This window comes from Schistocerca nitens, chromosome 2 (genome assembly GCF_023898315.1).
Source record: "Schistocerca nitens isolate TAMUIC-IGC-003100 chromosome 2, iqSchNite1.1, whole genome shotgun sequence".
Lineage (NCBI taxonomy): Eukaryota > Metazoa > Arthropoda > Insecta > Orthoptera > Acrididae > Schistocerca > Schistocerca nitens.
This window is the reverse complement of record NC_064615.1, coordinates 422518-441321: the sequence shown is the minus strand read 5'-3', so window position 1 is coordinate 441321 and position 18804 is coordinate 422518. Positions and strand designations below refer to the sequence as shown.

The window sequence follows — 18804 nt, the reverse complement described above, 5'->3', positions numbered from 1 at the left end:
AGGCCCCGCGAGTACACAGCATTCCGTCAGAGCTACTGACTGCCTGGGCAGGGCCTGCCATGACAAAACTCTTCCATCTGGTGAGCAGGAGATGTGAGACGGGCGGAATACCCTCAGACTTCAAGAAGAATAAAATAATGCCAATTCCAAAGAAAGCAGGTGCTGACAGGTGTGAAAATTACCGAGCTATCAATTAATAAGTCACAGCTGCAAAATACTAACACGAATACTTCACAGCAGAATGGAAAACTGGTAGAAGCCGACCTCGGGGAAGTTCAGTTTGGATTCCTGAGAAATCTAGGAACACGTGAGGCAATGCTACCTCTACGACTTCTCATAGAAGATAGGTTAATGAAAGGCAAACCTACATTTATGTCATTTGTAGACTTAAAGAAAGCTTTTGACAATGTTGACTGTGGTGTCACCGCCAGACACCACACTTGCTAGGTGGTAGCTTTAAATCGGTCGCGGTCCATTAGTACATGACGGACCCGCGTGTCGCCACTGTCAGTAATTGCAGACCGAGCGCCACCACACGGCAGGTCTAGAGAGACGTACTAGCACTCGCCCCAGTTGTACGACGACTTTGCTAGCGACTACACTGACGAAGCCTTTCTCTCATTTGCCGAGAGACAGTTAGAATAGCATTCAGCTAAGTCAATTGCTACGACCTAGCAAGGCGCCATTTGTAACATTGCATGTATCATAAGAGTCTAACTTGTATGGTCAAGAGCTATGTACCACAAGGATGGATTAAAGTTAAGTATTTCCGCAGCTACGTACTTTTCTTTATAGCATTCATTACGTCTCCTATTTCAGACCTAAACTAGCCTGCGTGAGTTGACGCGTGCCCTTTCGGCTTCCTTGCTTTGTGTCTCGACTGTCTTGTCTAGACACAACATTGACTGTAATACTCTCTTTCAAATTCTAAAGATGAAAGGGTTAAATACAGGGAGCGAAAGGCTGTTTACAATTTGTGCAGAAACCAAATGGGAATTATAAGAGTCAACGGGCACGAAATGGGAGCAGTGGTTGAGAAGGGTGTGAGACAGGATTGTAGCCTATCCCCGATGTTATTCAATCTGTATATTGAGCAAGCACTAAGGGAAACGAAAGAAAAATTTGGAGTAAGAATTAAAGTGCAGGGAGAAGAAATAAAAACTTTGAAGTCTGTTGCTACATTGTAATTCTGTCAGAGACAGCAAAGGGCTTGGAAGTGGAGTTGAATGGAATGGACAGTCTCTTGAAAAGAGCACATAAGATGGGCATTAACCAAAGCAAGACGAGAATAATGAAATTTAGTCGAATTACATCAGGTGATACTGAGGGAATTATATTCGAAAACGAGACACTTCAAGAAGTAGGTGAGTTTTGCTGTTTGGGAAGAAAACTATCTGATGATGGCCGAAGTAGAGAGGATATAAAATGTAGACTGGCAATGGCAAGAAAAGCGTTTCTGAAGCAGAGAAATTTGTTAACATCGAGTATAGATTTAAGTGTCAGAAGACCTTTCTGTAAGTATTTGTACAGAGTGTAGCCATGTATGGAAATGAAACATGGACGATAAACAGTTTAGACAAGAAGAGAATAGCATTTGAAATGTGTTGCTACAGAAGAAAGCTGAAGATTAGATGGGTAGCTCACGTACCTAATGAGGAGGTACTGAATAGAATTTCTCTTAGAAATTTGGGGCACAAGCTGACTAGAAAAAGGTATCGGTTGGTAGGACTCTTTCTGAGGCATCAAGGTGTCACCAATTGTACTGGAGGGAAGCGTGGGGGGGGGGGGCGGTAAAAATCGTAGGGGGAGGCCAGGAGATGAATACAGTAAGCAGATTCAGCAGGATGTAGGTTGCAGTAGGTACTCAGAGATGAAGAGGCTTGCACAGGATAGAAGAGCGTGGAGAGCTGCATCAAACCAGTCTTTGGAGTGAAAACGACGACAATAACACGACAAGGGGCCGAAGCAATATGTTAATTATATTTACGTTTGTCTAAGGAGCGTCATTCTGTTTACGAGAAAGTTATTTGACCTATGTGTTCTTCCTGCATGGTCAGTGTATTTACTTTCAATGTACTCCGTGTACTTTGCAATGAAAAAGTCACAATGCAAGAGAATATAACAATCATTTTTTAATGTGGGTAAAAAGACTTCGGCAAACAACGCCGCACTACTGCACCCCCTATCCCTGGAAGTAAACCAGTGAACAAGCTGAGGTCACCAATATAAACAGTGACCGGACGATCAAGAAGTTTCATTAATAAAACATTCTCGAGTTTCAAGCCGCGTCAAGTGGTTTACTGCCCACGAGCTTTCGGCAGAGATATCCTCTGCCATTGTCATCCACTTGACAGTGGCAGAGGAGATCTCTGCCAAAAGCTCGTGGGCAGTAAACCACTTGACGCGGCTTGAAACCCGAGAATGTTTTACTAACGGATGTGACCGCGAAAGCATGCATTCGTACAAGAAGTTTAATGTCCCAATAGTTCGTTGCAACACGAGAAAAACGCTTACCAATGCACATGCGAGGCCCAGATCCGAAGGGGAAGTAAGTGGACTTGTTGATGCTGCGCCTGTTCTCGGGGCTAAAGCGTTGCGGGTCAAAGCGCTCTGGCTGTGGGAAGTACTTGGGGTCGTTGTGGATGGCGTGGACAAACACCCAGACGTCGTCCCCGGGCCGCAGTTCGACTCCCCGGCAGTGCTCTGTGGCCGGCAGTCGATAGGGTCGCACGCACTGGCGGTCGAGGACGAAGGCAGATGGGTACATCCGGAGCGACTCTGCGAACACATAACGGGTGGAACTGTTCTCGTCAAACACTCGTAGACACTTTTGGGAGTTACGGGAAGGCCACGAACCACATATTTTAAGCAAAAGTAGGATAAGGTTAAATAGCTACCTCGGGACGGAGAAAGGATGTTAGCTGACCGCGCTTGTTCAAGCACTTCTGCATCGCCGTGCAGGATGTTATCAGCTAAGACAATGACGTATGTTACTATTATTTAATTTAAAAAGATCTTACCAGAATAATAATGTAATTACAAATGGGATAGAAGTAAGTAAACAAGCAGAAATTTTAAGAGATAATCAAAATTTTTCGTATTATTTTTCCGCTTACGATCTAAGTAGCGAGAACCATTCCTTCTTTTTCTTGCGCCAACAGGATTGTACACATATTTTCACATGCCATTTATTTACGGGTGATGGATTTACGACTCACCCGAACACAACCTCTTGCGCACCTCTACGACGTAACCATTTTCAGTGAAGACACAAAACAGCGATGCAAGAGAGTTCAGTTAGTTTACTGCGTGTTTGTATCTATAGATAAGCGCCCCCTTGCACTCAATCAAGTAAACAGATCTGTGCGTCTACAACGAGCGACAGCACTCGTTCTGATCACAAATTAACCGAAGTTATCACGAACTTCTCTGAACTGAGGAATGTTAACAAACTACAGATATTCTTCAGACTAGCAAATCATAGGATTCCAAACATTCATCTGTCCATTGGTAGATAAAAAGAAAACAACAAAAACACGTTTAACGGCAGTGTATGTGATAGCGTACCCATGTTTTGGAGAGCCTGTTCTTCTAGCAACACGAACTGAGTGAGGAGGCCCAGTCATTGTCGCTGCATTCGCATCGTCCAGCCACCTGGATTAGCGTTTCCGCGATTTCCTCAACCTCTTTAACAAATGCCTTGACGAATTCTTTCAAGAAGAAACTCCCGGGCTCCTTCGTCATCATTCCCCAACCCGAGCTGCGTCTCTTAATGACTTCGTCGCACGGGATTTTAAATCTTCCTCTCCCTTCCCCTGAATTTATGTACCTTACGCGCTGAATTCTGCTGTTGCTGCTATGCTGTCGCATTACGGCTGTGAACACCCAGTATTTTTCGCTTTCTATCAGGTGAAGAAACTGGAATATAACTGCACTAAGGCACTGCTATAGAAAATTGCTTTGTCTCACATCAACTGGTTCTTAGGAGGAAGAGAGTTCATGATAATGACGGAACATATTATGTTTAAATGGTTGCTGAATTTTATGTATCCAGTGGGCGATATGAGTCAGTGAATTCCAGTTCAAGAGAATTCACCGATTACGTAGGCAACATGTGGATGCTGACGAAAGCCAAGGAGAGTTACAGGCAACTGAAGATAATAATGAACAGGGAATGAAAAGTAAGGAAGAATTTTATTTATGAAGACGTAGATGGGTTGTCACACAAAATCTCTAATAAAGGAAATAGCGTGGGTAGTTACTCAAGAACAGCGTAATTTTACTCAAGAATAGTAACATTATTTGTTCCCCGGCCATTGTATAAAGTAAACAACGAGTAGCAGAAGAGTCCAAACGTTGTAGTGAACAAGTCATAAATCTGATGTTCAACAATGTAACTCCTACAAGGCGAAGATTAATTTGTGAAACGTATGAACCACTGGAAGAGGTGCACGATACTTTTGCAACAGTAGACTTGGGAATTATTGGATCAATACCTAAGAATAAGAAGGGAACAGATACAAGTACGTTCGATTATTTCTCCACATACTAGGTTATCAAACATCTGTTAGAATGACAAAACTTTTGAAAAACTGTACGTAAAAGTTTAGTCATAAGTTGGGTTCATCGTCTACATTAATTATTGATCAAGGGAGGAAATTTACCAGTTTTATGTTGATGATTCAGCGAGAAATACCAGAGACGATGGAATCGTCGAGCGGACACGCTGAATCATTTTTAAGATTGATGACAATAAATACTAACAAGAAGCATGAAAACTTGGATTTTGGTCTTCTGCATGCAGCACGACCGTAAGACGAAAAAAATGGATGCTTCCACTGGCCTGAGACCTTACGAAGTCATCTACGGCAGGAGCGTTAATCCATATGTGGACTTTGTCCAGTCGATCTATAATATGTATCATGAGCAAATGAAACAAAGGCACATACCTAGCACATACATAGCATCGTGTAGCATTCCCCTTCGCCGTGAAGGTAGCGACGACGTGTCGTGCTGTGGACTCCTCGAGACACGAAAAGCAATGGGAGTAATCGTAACCCATACTCACTCCTGTGACGCTCATTACTCCAGAAGATTCTTGCTATCACTGTTCAGATTACTTACATCTCGCTCGATGGCGTCCAGTGTGTCTCAGTATACACTCACGGGAATGGAAAGTGTCACAACATGTAGCAAAAGTCTGATATTTGTGGAACATTGTAGAGATGTTCATCACGTAACGGTTATTAGATGATTAAACTTCCATTCTATTCGGGACATAGTCACCAAAATTAATATGAATTGGGTCCCCCAAGGACACGAATTCACTGCAGTATTTGTTGTGCCACGGAACCAAACACCCTCCGAATGTCATCTTGAGGAATTTCCAACCATGCCTGAAGCAGATGCCAATGATTCATGGCGATTGGTGACTCAAAGCTCCAACGGGAGCACGCGTCTTCCCAGAAAGACAGTAAGGATGACAAATCGCTGGATCGTGTAGGACAGTCAGAAGCCAGTACATTCCTTAAGTCATTTCTCCTGTGAAATGAAGTATGGAGTCTTTCATTATCCTGGTTCAATATGACATTTTCTATCCCGGCATCGAAGGGTATGACAACAAGGTTTGCCATTATTGCCACCAGGTGAAGGGGAGTGAAGCCGATAGGGGAGCGCCAGGAACTACAATGTGAGATTTGATTCTCTCTCTAAAGCGGGTTATTTTATGGTTTTTAACATGATGTATATTTATTTTGTAACTATACTCGGCCTCCAGTTTGGGATTATAATAATCGTATTCAAGTCTTAAGTATTGATCCTCACCACGACTGCCACCTGGTGGCCTAATTGCCCTCCTGTACGGCGCAGTTGCCGTAATCATCCAGTTTGACATTGTCTTATGGAAAAGATGGACGAGTCCATGCCTACAAGTGATCACAAAAATCTTGGTATGTTTTCACACAGTATTTTGGTATATTTTTTCTCCTTGCTTTTAATGGTCAGTAACTATTATTATGCATTATATATTACTTATGGTTCCTTACGGACTTTTTCAGATTAATCTGATGATGCATAAATCTAAAAGCATAATTAAACAAAATGGCCACAACACAATTTATGACTTCCATGTTTTTTTATAGGGTCCATAATGCCACGGATACAACCCTCAAATCGCTTTGCATTTAGTCACAACTGGTTTAGCAGGTGTTGAAACTTTCATCGGTATACTAGTTGACAAAATTACGTAAATGATAAGACATAAGATAAATGACTTCGAAAATAATGTCAAGGTCCTATGAAAAACTGCGCTTACCGGAGACGACCATGTCGAGGTACTGGCTGGCCATGACCTGCTCGTAGCTGGGCTGGCCCCCGCTCTTCCGCATCAGATCGTCCACCTCGTCCAGCAGGCGCCGCTGCACCTCCGCGTGTGTAGCCAGCAGGTGGCTGCAGAAGGCCAGCGCTGTTGACACGTTTTCGAAGCCACCGAAGAAAAATATCAGAGCCTGCGCCGCGATGTCGTCGTCAGTCAGAGCTGCCGTCGGAAAAGAAAAACAAATAAAGATGCGCAGCAGCAGGTCAAGAGTGCTGTCATCGCTGGGACGCAGCACAGTGAGATGACAAAAGTCGTACACAGACGGCCTTAGTATCACGTGTACAAGGTACAAAGAGGGCAGCGCACTGGTGGGGCTGTCATTTGCTCTCAGGTGATACAAGTGTAAAGGTTTCCGAGGTGATTATGACCGCACGACGGGACGTAACAGACTTCGAACGCAGAATGACAGTCGGAGCTAGACGCGCCAATAGTGCGCCGAGAATACCAAATTCCAGGCATTACATTACTTCTCATCACGGACAGAGTTGTCAGTGACAATAGACAAGCAACACTTGGTGAAGTAGCTGCAGCAGTCAGTGTGGCACGTATGAAGAACACATTCATTAGGACAGAGCGGCGAAATCTGACGTTAGCGGGCTGTCACAGCAGACGACCGAGGGGAGTACGTTTGCTGACAGTACGACATCGCCTTCCGCGCCTCTCCAGACCTCGGGATTATATCGAGTGAACCTTAGATGACCGGAAAACCGTGGCCTTATGAGATGAGTCCCGATATCATTTGGTAAGAGCTAATTGGGGGGTTTAATTTTTGGTGTAGACCCCGCAAAGCCATGGGCCCAGTTTGTCAACGAGGCACTGAGCAAGCTGGTGGTCGCTTCATAATGGTGTGGCCTCTATTTGCATGTAATGGCCTGTATGCTGTGGTCCAACGCAACTAATCATTGACTGGAAATGTTTCTATTCGACTGCTTCGAGAGCATTTGAAGCCATCCACGGACTTCATGTTCCCAAGCAAAGATGGAATTTTTATGAATGACAATGGGCCATGCCACCGGGCCAGAATTGTTTGCGATTGGTTTGAAGAACATTCTGCAAAATTCGAGCGAATGACTTGGCCACCCAAATCGCCCGACATGATTCCCATCGAATATTTATAGGACACAGCAGAGCAGTCAGTCCAGTTCCTGATCTACGCTGAACGACAGGAGATCCGACACGACTTCTCTCACCTTAATGTATTTCAAGACTATCCCAAAAGACATGAGGCACAAATTACACTCATGCTCATAAATTAAAGATAATTGCAGAATGTGGTGCCACACAACGTGGTACCACACTAAACTGGCTCTAATAGCATGAGCACATAGGGAACACACACGACACAGATCTGTAAGTCCACGGTATTGGTGATAAGTTGAGGAAACCGTCCCGAAACACATGTGCCACAAAACGCCACTGTTTCCTGCTCTTGTACCCCAACATCAATATGGGACATGATCACCATGCACACGTACACAGGCCGCACAACAGGTTGGCATACTCTGGATCAGGTGGTCGAGCAGCTGCTGGGGTATAGTTTCCCATTCTTGCACCAGTGCCTGTCGGAGCTCCTGAAGTGTCCTAGGGGTTTGACGACGTGCAGCGATGCGTCGACCGAGAGCATCCCAGAGGTGCTCGAAGGGGCTTAGGTCTGGAGAACAAGCAGGCCACTTCATTCGCCCGATATCTTCTGTTTCAAGGTACTCCTTCACGATGGCAGCTCGGTGGGGCTGCGCCTTACCATCCATCAGGAGGAAGGTGGGACCCAATGCAGCCCTGAAAAGGCGGACACACTGGTGCAAATGGCGTCCTGATACACCTGACCCGTTACAGTTCCTCTGTCAAAGACATGCAGGAGTGTACGTGCACCAATCATAATCGCAGCCCATACCATCAAACCACGACCTCCATACAGGTCCCTTTCAAGGACATTAAGGGATCGGTATCTGGTTCCTGGTTCACGTCAGATGAAAACCCGGCGAGAATCACTGTTCAGACTACACCTGGTCACGTCCGTGAACATAGCGTGGGACCACTGTTCCAATGGCCATGTACTGTGTTCTTGACACCAGGCTTTACATGCTCTCCTGTGACCAGAGGTCAGTGGAATGCACCTTGCAGGTCTCCGGGCGAATAAACCATGTTTGTTCACTCGTCTGTAGACTGTGTGTTTGGAGACAACTGTTCCAGTGGCTGCGGTAAGGTCCCGAGCAAGGCTACCTGTAGTACTCTGTGGCCGTCTGCGGGCACTGATGGTGAGATATCGGTCTTCTTGTGGTATTGTACACTGTGGACGTCCCGTACTGTAGCGCCCGGACATGTTTCCTGTCTGCTGGAATCGTTGCCATAATCCTGAGATCACACTTTGTGGCACACGGAGGGCCCACGCTACGACTTGCTGTGGTTGACCAGCCTCCAGTCGCCGTAGTATTCTACCCCTCATAACGTCATCAATATGTGTTCTTTCTACACACAGTCACCATTAGCACAACCGAAAACGTCTGCACACTTATTCGCTGCACCGTACTCTGACATGCACCAACACCCCTCTGCGTATGTGGATTGCTGCCAGCGCCACCGTGCGACGACCGCAGGTCAGATGCACCGCATGGTCATACCCCGAGGTGATTTAAACCCGCAAGTTGCCGACCAGAGCGCTGTTTCACCATGTATCAGCATTATCCTTAATTTATAAGCATGAGTGTATATTAAATTATTTTCTTGTTGTATCTTTAAATTCAGCAATTCCACAAGGTATCGAACTAGGTATTTCTTCTAAACCTGGCAGCCACTTGACATGTGGCAAACCGACAACCAAAATAACTAACAAGAAGAACAGAACACGATTATGAATGCAGCTTAAACAATGGATGCAATTGGAGGTAAACACAAGATACATAAAGGGAAAAACTGAAACTGAAATGAGCAAAGTTACGAACACATTAGACATATAGATGTGCAGATCAAAAAAGACTTTCATACCAGAGAAACGAAACGAAACGTGATGAAAACACAGTGTCAGCCACACACAAAAATGTCAAAATGGCCTTCTATCAATAACAGAAGAAAAAGATCTGTATAATAGTTTCACAAATTATTAATTCAAATATAATAGCTCTGCATATTTTACAAATAATGTTACAAGCGTTAATATCAGGTACAAAGAGCATATCAGAACCCATTCCACATATTCAGAAGACCTAATTCAGGAAAACCATACATTATATTCAGTCGGCAGTAAGTCAGTTTATCACACAGATATACAGGAACTCGGGTCTCTGAAATTTAACCAAGTTTGTTTTCACCCAGGTTGTATAGGCAATTCAAAATTACTCATCTGTTTCTCTACTTCATGTGTATTCTTTTGAAAGTTTTGCATTCTACATTCCTATTTACACTAGCGATGGAGCGCTCTAATTTTATAAATGCCGTAACACAATCCCGTGCTACTTTAGAACAGCTGCTAGGGGGTTTTCAACTTGTTTAAATAAGATTATTGTCACACGAGGGTGCGCCGGAAAGTAAAATTCCGAATCTTTATGTGAAAAACTTCTTAAAGAAAACCAACGTTATTAACATTCTATATCTCTATTCTTTATGTCTACATATTTGCAGCCCTTTGCTGCTAGAGGAATCCGAATTGTAGCGTGTAACAAGGCGGCGTGTAGCGTAACTAGGTCTGTGATGTAACTACGTCGGTGCGTGAGCAACAGCGTGCTGTAACGGAGTTTCAAATTCGAAGAATTCGTCCACTCGTCCTCTCCTTCAGCGTGACAATGCCAAACGACAGACGAGAAGCCAAACAGTCTGCAGTGAGGGTATCAACAAACTGGTCTCTCGTTGGGATTGACCATGTTGAGGAATATATCTGTAGACGTGAAGAATGAAGATTTAGAAAGTTAATAATGCTTTTTTATTTGAAATGCTATAAGAGTTTTCAGATAAATTCGGAGGTGTTAATTTTCAGCATGCCCTCATCCTATAAACTCCCAGGTAAAATCATTTCAGAGGAACAAAATGGCTATCGCATAAATTCCGTTAGAAGTAACAGACTCACCAACCTTGGTTTCCTTCTTTTTTTCATTCGCTGTCGATAACTTAAACATAATATAACATAACTTTTCTGTAACTGTAACTACTCCATCATAATTTTCTTCAGTGTTTTGAACACATTCTACCTACTGACATTATGGAAAGCATCCTCTACATCCATAAACATTATTAATGTGATCTACTCATTCCTCACAAAGGCAGCAAAACTTAATTTCTTCTTCAATAGTATCTATTAAACATTACAACGACTACCGCTTCTTCCGATCGCAGGTGCTGACAAAGATATCTATTTATTCGAATGGTTCAAATGGCTCTGAACACTATGGGACTTAACATCTTAGGTCATCAGTCCCCTAGAACTTAGAACTACTTAAACCTAACTAACCTAAGGACATCACACACATCCATGCCCGAGGCAGGATTCGAACCTGCGACCGTAGCAGTCGCGCGGTTCCGGACTGAGCGCCTAGAACCGCGAGACCGCCGCGGCCGGCGATATCTATTTATTGACAGATATATTTAGATATACAATAAACACAATTAAGAAATTTGTACCCAGAGTATAATTAGGTTTTCTCAAAACAGAACTTTTCTTGGAGATTTGGGATACAGTCTTTCTAGCTGCATCATTATTGTGAGACTCTCAGCAAGAGTGAAAATTTAGCAGCTTTACAAATAGACTAAACGGCTTGGGAGAAACCGTAGTACGAGGATTATTCGGAAAGTAAGGAACGATCGGTCGCGAAATGGAAACCAAAGTGAAAATCCGATGAAGTTTTGCACAGGTGTGTTGGACAGTGTCTCTAGTATGCCCTTCGATCACATTACGTCTTTTTTTTTTTTTTTAGTTCTGAGCACACAGGGAGCAAATAAAGATACGTAGAACAATAGTGTCACCCGCCAAGTACGAGGGTCTGGTGAGAAATTTCGCCTGAAGCTATGTAACCAACATTACATAACTGTCGTGCGTTTTCTTCTTCAAGACAATTCTCAGCCGCATTCTGCAGGGACAATGAAGATCCTCCTGCATAGTTTTCAATTGAAATGTTTTATTACCCACAATACAGCTCGTAATTGTCTCCCTCTGAGTTTCATCTCTGGTCACACGAACCGCACGGCACGGACAACGAGCTGTAGGCCAGCGTAGAGAGTTGGCGGAAAGCACTGGCGGCTGCCTTCTGTAACGAGGGTATTGCAAAGTTGGTACAGCCGGCCAGAGTGGCCGAGCGGTTATAGGCGCTTCAGTCTGGAACCGCGCGACCGGTACGGTCGCAGGTTCGAATCCTGCCTCGGGCATGGATGTGTGTGATGTCCTTTGGTTAGTTAGGTTTAAGTAGTTCTAAGTTCTAGGGGACTGATGACCTCAGAAGTTAAGTCCCATAGTCCTCCGAGGCATTTGAGCCAAAGTTGGTACAACGTTACGAGAAATGTCTAAGTCGGATCGGCGACTATGGAGATAAATAGCTGGAAGTTGTAGCTAACTGTTGAAAATAAAACAGTTTTGATTTGCACTGTGGTTTCCATTTCGCGATGCATCGTTCCTTACTTTCCGAATAGCCCTCGTATATGTGAAATTTCGATTTGCTCGTAGTTTATTAACCTTGTGTGTTTTACTAGCCTAAAGATATAATTGATGTTTGTATCTAGCGGTGGGAGGAAGCAGCAATTTGTAGTAGAATTTCAAACTGGTTACTTTAAGTTACTGAGAGCAGGTACTTCATTATAAATCTAAACTCTTCTGCGACCTAAAATACGTAAAGGCTTGGTGACACGAGAAATCAGCCACATTTACTTAAAAGAACAGCTGTAGCGGAAATTTTACTCAAAATCTCAAGAAAAACTCCAAAGCATTGGGAAAAATCTTGTGAACTCAAGCGCTGTCACTTCGTGAAGATGTTACGGTCGTTGATGCTATGTACTTACTCAAAACATCGCGTTTTGTAGGTCCGATCTTCTCTTGTTCCTCAGAGCTTGGGTCACCTCGGCGTGCTTGCAGTAGCACATACATCACGTCCGCACGAACGATACCCTCCCTCTTTCTGGCCTGAATTGCGTCCGTTACCATTGACCTGAAGAATTGCACCGACTTTCGGTCGAAGAATGGGATGCCCAGCACCTACAATAACATTGTAAGACAAGGAAAGTCGGAAATCCGTGTAAGCACGACTAAGCCAGCTCAGCAGAGTACTCGTCGAACCTACCTGCATGACCCTCGGCGATACGAAGTAACCAGCAGCGGTGAGGGGGTTCACCTTCGTCAGTCTGCGGCCCATGCGGTAAAAACTGTTGTCGCGGTCCATCAGCGAATCCACCTTGAGACCAAAAGCCGTCGTTGCAATTATATCGTTCGCCACCCGGGTGAAGAGGTCCTTCATCTCTACGGTGAAAATGTCTTCCTTTCTTGAGGAAGCTTGGACAAAGTTATAATTAACTGTCAGCAGGTGGATATAATTACTGTATAGCTTTCAAATGTAGAAGACTGTTTTATTTTCAATCAGTTTAATGTATAATTCGAAATACACTTGTGTGCAAAACTTAAGAATGAAACTTATCTTCGTACGACGTGACACTGTCAAGTAGTATAGCTTGACGAAACTTGGACAATACATAGAAAAAACTGTTACTATATAGTACAGCAGCTAACGCACATAATTAATCTATGAGACGAACAGGAATGACACTTTTATTTACCGGCAATAATTACGCTGAAGCCATCGCGACTCTTGATGATTCCCTGGGCATTACAAAACGCGGGACACGGTTCTTAAAAGCGTGTGTGTTCAGCACGGCCGGCAGTGTACTCTCTGCAGCGTGCCCCACGCTGACCCCATGACCGGTAAGCGCGTTCCGCGCCTCCCCCATCGCGGGTCACAACCGCTGTGTGGTCTCGGTGCGAGTGAAGTTTCTGCTGTACGTCTTCCCAACGGATCCATCGGGTACTCGATGTGACTTAATTCGGGGAAGGGAAGGCCAGTCCATTCGACGACTGTCCTCTCGTTCCATGAGCTCCTCCAGTTGAACTGTTCGATGCTGTCGCGCACTGTCAGTCATAAAAAGATGCAAATGGGGAAACAGTACAGTGTCGGAAAAACGATGACCGGTGAGTGTACCGATTTGGAGGTCAGTAAACCCATGCAACGTACTGCCTCCCCGCACCATAACACCTGCACCGCCAAAGCGATCACGTTCGGTAATACACGAAATGTATTCTCAGTTGCGAATATGCGCAACCATCATCTGTATAGTGGATCGACGACTGTGAAAATTTGTAGGGGACCGGCACTCGAACTCCGATTTCCCGCTCATCGCGAGCGGCCGCCTCACCATCTGGCCATCCGAATGAGACTCACGGCTTGACCCAAACTACCATTTGTCGTCAACGATGTGTCTACAACTTGTACATCCATTACGTAAATTCCCGTCGTGGGGAGTCATTTTACTTGATAGTCGCTTGCCCGGTGTCGGCGGATAAATACGCTACTGCAGTGGCTGTTTTATTCCAGAGTACAGTGCACTGCTCCTTCGGACATGCATGCAAGTCGAGAGGAATACTGGCTCGTAATTCGGAATAACACATGCACTGCAGTATCGCCTTTTCGATAGTGCTCCTGGATGCATTACTTGTTGGCACCTCGCGCCATATAAGGGTACATAATGCACCCAGGAAAGGGTGCATCATACTGCACCAGCTGGTATATTGTCGGGAGACATAACGTTACATGGGCGTACTGACCTCCAAATCTTTCAACACGCAACACTAAACGGTGAGATTGTGAGACTGTATTCCTTCTCAATGTGCGTCTTTTCAGGGGTACATTCGGTCCTGGCATAATTTTTTATTGATGACAATGCTTGACGAGGTGGAGCAACTTCTTGGAACTAGAGGATATTCTGTCAATGGACTGGTCTGCGCGTCCCCCAACTTCAGTCCCACGGATGTGTTGGGGAGACGTCCACGTGCACCAGCGACCATCCAGCTGTCAACCGCGCTGGTGGAGGGGTGGAGTGCCCCACCACAGGAACCCTCACCACTGTTGCGGCCAGCATGGCAACTCGTTGGAGATCAGGCACTGCCGTCCGTGGTGATCAGTATAAATCTTGTCTTTGAATAAAGTTGTCATTTCCGTTTGACTCCTTAATTCTTTCAGTTATCTTCTGTAGTGTAGCAGTTCCTTCCATTTACGTTCCAAGTTTCATCAGGTTGTTATTTGGCAGTCCGCCTCGATAGCTGAGTGATTGCCGGCACGGTAGCTCAGCGTGTTCCGTCACAGAGCTGGTTAGCCACTGTAATTAAAAAAAACTGAGTGGAAGCATCAACAAACGAACTTTGACGGATGTCGTGTGACGTCCGCAACGACCAAACCCAACGACCAACAACGATCCAAAAAAATATAAAAATAAATAAAAAAAGTGGCTAGCGCGGTGGTCTGACACGCCAAGGGGCCCGCGTTCGATTCCCGACTGGGTCGGATATTTTCTCCGCTCAGGGACTGGGTGGTGTGTTGTGCCCATTATCATTTCAACATCATCAGTGGAAGGCAACGGGAAACCACCACTGGGATCACTTCCCTAGACACTCATGCGTTGGATCTCTCTCACGTGGCTTCCCCAATGACAACACCTGCCGTAAGGCACAGCACAAAGTTTTTAAAAGTTACTTGACAGTGACACATCATTCTACAGTTAGTTTCCGCCTTAATTTTCGCACACCACTGTATTAGTTAGTAGAATTATTTGTGTCTCACTTACAACCCCTAGACTGAGAAAAGTATTTCCCTATCACGAGTAATTCATGAATGTGTTTCACAAATTTCGTAATAAGATTCTGAAGGTTCAAATACGGAATATATTTTAAGGCAACTGCAAGGATTCTCTGTGCTATATTTCACTCAGTTTCTAGTGAACGTTGGATCTGATTTGAAATTGAAATCTAAAGAGTGGTAAGTATTGAGTGAGTGCAATCTAGCTGGTTTGTTAGTGAATTGTTTATGTGTTCCATGGATTTTCATTTCCTTTTCTCACTACGATACGGAATGCATCAGGTTATCACTTTCCGCATAGTTTCTCAATTAAAAATACGGTAACATGGTGATCAGTTACATGTTTGTCTTAATATACCATTTCTTGTTACTATTTTTCGAATATACTATGTTAAACTCTCTCTCTCTCTCTCTCTGTCTCAATCTGAGACACACACACACACACACACGTAAGCACGCACGCACAGGCACATAATGTTGTTAAACATACAGACACAGGGAGCTCTCAAGCAGATATAATTGCCATTTATGTTTGAAGTAATATAATTATCTGGTAGATCCTTTACATCACTGAGTAAATGATCAAAGATTTTTTATTTGCGAATATCTCGCTTCTTCCCGTGCCACATGAACAAAGCGGAATGAAAAACAGTGTAAATCATTTCTTCTTCTGGTATTATTTATAAGAATATGGATGTTAGCTTTTTTTCGAGCTGTGACTACTTGCTGCCAACAAGCTTCATAAGGGATAAGTGTATTGTGAAGCTGTTGTAGATATGTCCAGTTATTTTAAGAGCTCTCCATAAGTCATTGTATACAGTACACCATATATTGTCGCTATTGAAAGGTTCTGTGCAACGAAAAATTTCTTCGTCAGTGACGAGTTACCCAAAATACGATACCATAAGATTTTAGTAAAAATAGTAAAAGAAAGTCTATTTCTGAAATTTCTATTCCCAAAATCTGCTGGTATCCGTAATGTAACAGTTGCACAGATTAGACGTTAATGACCACTTGTAAAAAGGGCCTACCAGTTCAGTTTATTGTTAATGTCAACACATAATACTTTAAAATATCCTTCATCCTTTATTGATTTCTCTTCATGCAATATTTCTAATGGTGTGGTCCATCCTTATCCGCTACAGAACTGCAGTTATTGGAAATAAACTTACAGTTTCATAAATCATTAGCGTTCTATATTACGCAAGGTAACGAAGAAAATATCCGATTCAAAACTATTTCCACAACATTCGAATCATTCAAGTTCCTGAAATCTATTTCGACATTCCTGCGTTCGGTCTGTCGACCAGTGAGAAATATTGTCAGAGGCCCAAATCTGGGAGAGATAGTGTTAGAAGTTCCACGTCATCACAACAATCGAGTTGCTACAAATCGCACAGATGAACACTCGGTGCCACACACGTCCGTGTGAGCGACAGGCATCCACTGCACATAGCTTGACAAAATTTTCATCCAGAGCTCCACGGAAAAATGACAGCGCTGCTTAGACACTAGTAATCTCCTGTTAGATCACGACAAAATGTCAGCCTGGTGCAAAGATCGAGAGTTATTTCTTACAGTAGAGAAAAGCAGATTTGTGATGTCCATGAAACGTAAGAGTGTGGTACTTCCGGATTACTGAGACATTAGAATTAGTCACGCCATATAAGTATTTGGAATTAGCATTAAATAAGTATATGAAATGGAGAAACCACGTAATCCCAGTTATCAGAAAAGCAAATGGCAGTCTATGAATCATTGATAGGAAAAATTGTCTACAAAAGAGAAGACATATATTACTAAGGCTGACACTTTAGTACTGCCCAAAAGTATAGTAGTCTTATCATGCTGGATTAACAGGAGACTTACAGCGTATAAAATGAAGCGCTATGCCAATGGTTACTGGTCTGTTTGATTGCCGAGAGCGTTTAACAGATATAATGAACCATTTTAACTACAGATACTCGAAAAAAGACGCTACACATCTCTCGAGAACCCTCTTAGAGAATTTAAAGAACCGTCTTTTCTGACTACTGGTTTGCACGTAGTGGTGAGAGGTCGGTGATACTTGTAATCAAATTTGTTAGACCCAACTTACGGATGACTGGGCTCATTGATACTCTGATGAGCAACATGCTGCTGTGACGAGACATTAGATTCGTATTCGGAAGAATGGCGCTTCGGGTCCCCACCCTGCCATCCAGAAAGTGGTTGCTTACATGGTTTTCCTTAACAATTTAAATCAAATGCCGAGGTTGTGCCTTTGAAGAGGACATGGCCGATTTCCTTACCCATATATCCTCAAGAAACTATTCAGACGTTAAGGGAGCCGAAAATTTAATAGTCATGGGGGACTGGAATTCGACAGTAGGAAAAGGATGCGAAGGAAAAGTAGTAGGAGAATGTGGACTGGGGGAAAAGAATTAAAGAGGAAGCCACCTGGTCGACTTTTACACAGAGCATAATTTAATCATAGCCAACACTTCGTTAAAGAATCTTGAGAGAAGGCTGTATACGTGTGGAAGAGACTTGGGGACACTGGACGGTTTTGGATTAATAATATAATGGTTATACAGAGATTTAGGAACCAGATTTTGAATTGTAAGAAATTTCCAGAGGCAGATATGGTCTCTGACAACAATTTATTGGTTATGAACTGCAGATTAAAACTGAAGAAACTGCAAAAAGTCAGGAATTTAAGGAGATGGAACCTGACTAAACTGAAAGCACAAGAGGTCGTACAGAGTTTCAGAGGAATCATTACGCAACGATTGACAAAAACAGGAGAAAGGGATACAGTAGAAGAAGCATGGGTAGCTTTGAGAGATGAAATAGTGAAAGCAGCAGAGGATCAGGTAGGTGAAGAGACGAAGTTCAGTAGATATCCTTAGGTAACACAAGAGATGTTGAATTTGATCGATGAAAGAAGGAAATTAAAAAAAATTAACAAAAGATGCAGGCGAAATGAAATACACTCCTGGAAATGGAAAAAAGAACACATTGACACCGGTGTGTCAGACCCACCATACTTGCTCTGGACACTGCGAGAGGGCTGTACAAGCAATGATCACACGCACGGCACAGCGGACACACCAGGAACCGCGGTGTTGGCCGTCGAATGGCGCTAGCTGCGCAGCATTTGTGCACCGCCGCCGTCAGTGTCAGCCAGTTTGCCGTGTCATACGGAGCTCCATCGCAGTCTTTAACACTGGTAGCATGCCGCGACAGCGTGGACGTGAACCGTATGTGCAGTTGATGGACTTTGAGCGAGGGCGTATAGTGGGCATGCGGGAGGCCGGGTGGACGTACCGCCGAATTGCTCAACACGTGGGGCGTGAGGTCTCCACAGTACATCGATGTTGTCGCCAGTGGTCGGCGGAAGGTGCACGTGCCCGTCGACCTGGGACCGGACCGCAGCGACGCACGGATGCACGCCAAGACCGTAGGATCCTACGCAGTGCCGTAGGGGACCGCACCGCCACTTCCCAGCAAATTAGGGACACTGTTGCTCCCGGGGTATCGGCAAGGACCATTCGCAACCGTCTCCATGAAGCTGGGCTACGTTCCCGCACACCGTTAGGCCGTCTTCCGCTCACGCCCCAACATCGTGCAGCC

At 44.2% G+C, this 18804-nt stretch overlaps 1 protein-coding gene across 1 annotated transcript in view; it reads right to left on the bottom strand.

Moving 5' to 3' along the window:
- The window catches only part of LOC126235972 (cytochrome P450 9e2-like), an 83767-nt gene that overhangs the window by 7692 nt on the left and 57271 nt on the right, over nucleotides 1-18804 (bottom strand). Inside the window, exons 3-6 of the mRNA XM_049944943.1 lie at nucleotides 12631-12839; nucleotides 12353-12545; nucleotides 6314-6535; nucleotides 2515-2778 (exon numbers count right to left, since the gene is read on the bottom strand). Coding sequence (XP_049800900.1) covers nucleotides 2515-2778; nucleotides 6314-6535; nucleotides 12353-12545; nucleotides 12631-12839 — 888 coding nt within the window. The remainder of the gene's footprint in view (nucleotides 1-2514; nucleotides 2779-6313; nucleotides 6536-12352; nucleotides 12546-12630; nucleotides 12840-18804) is intronic.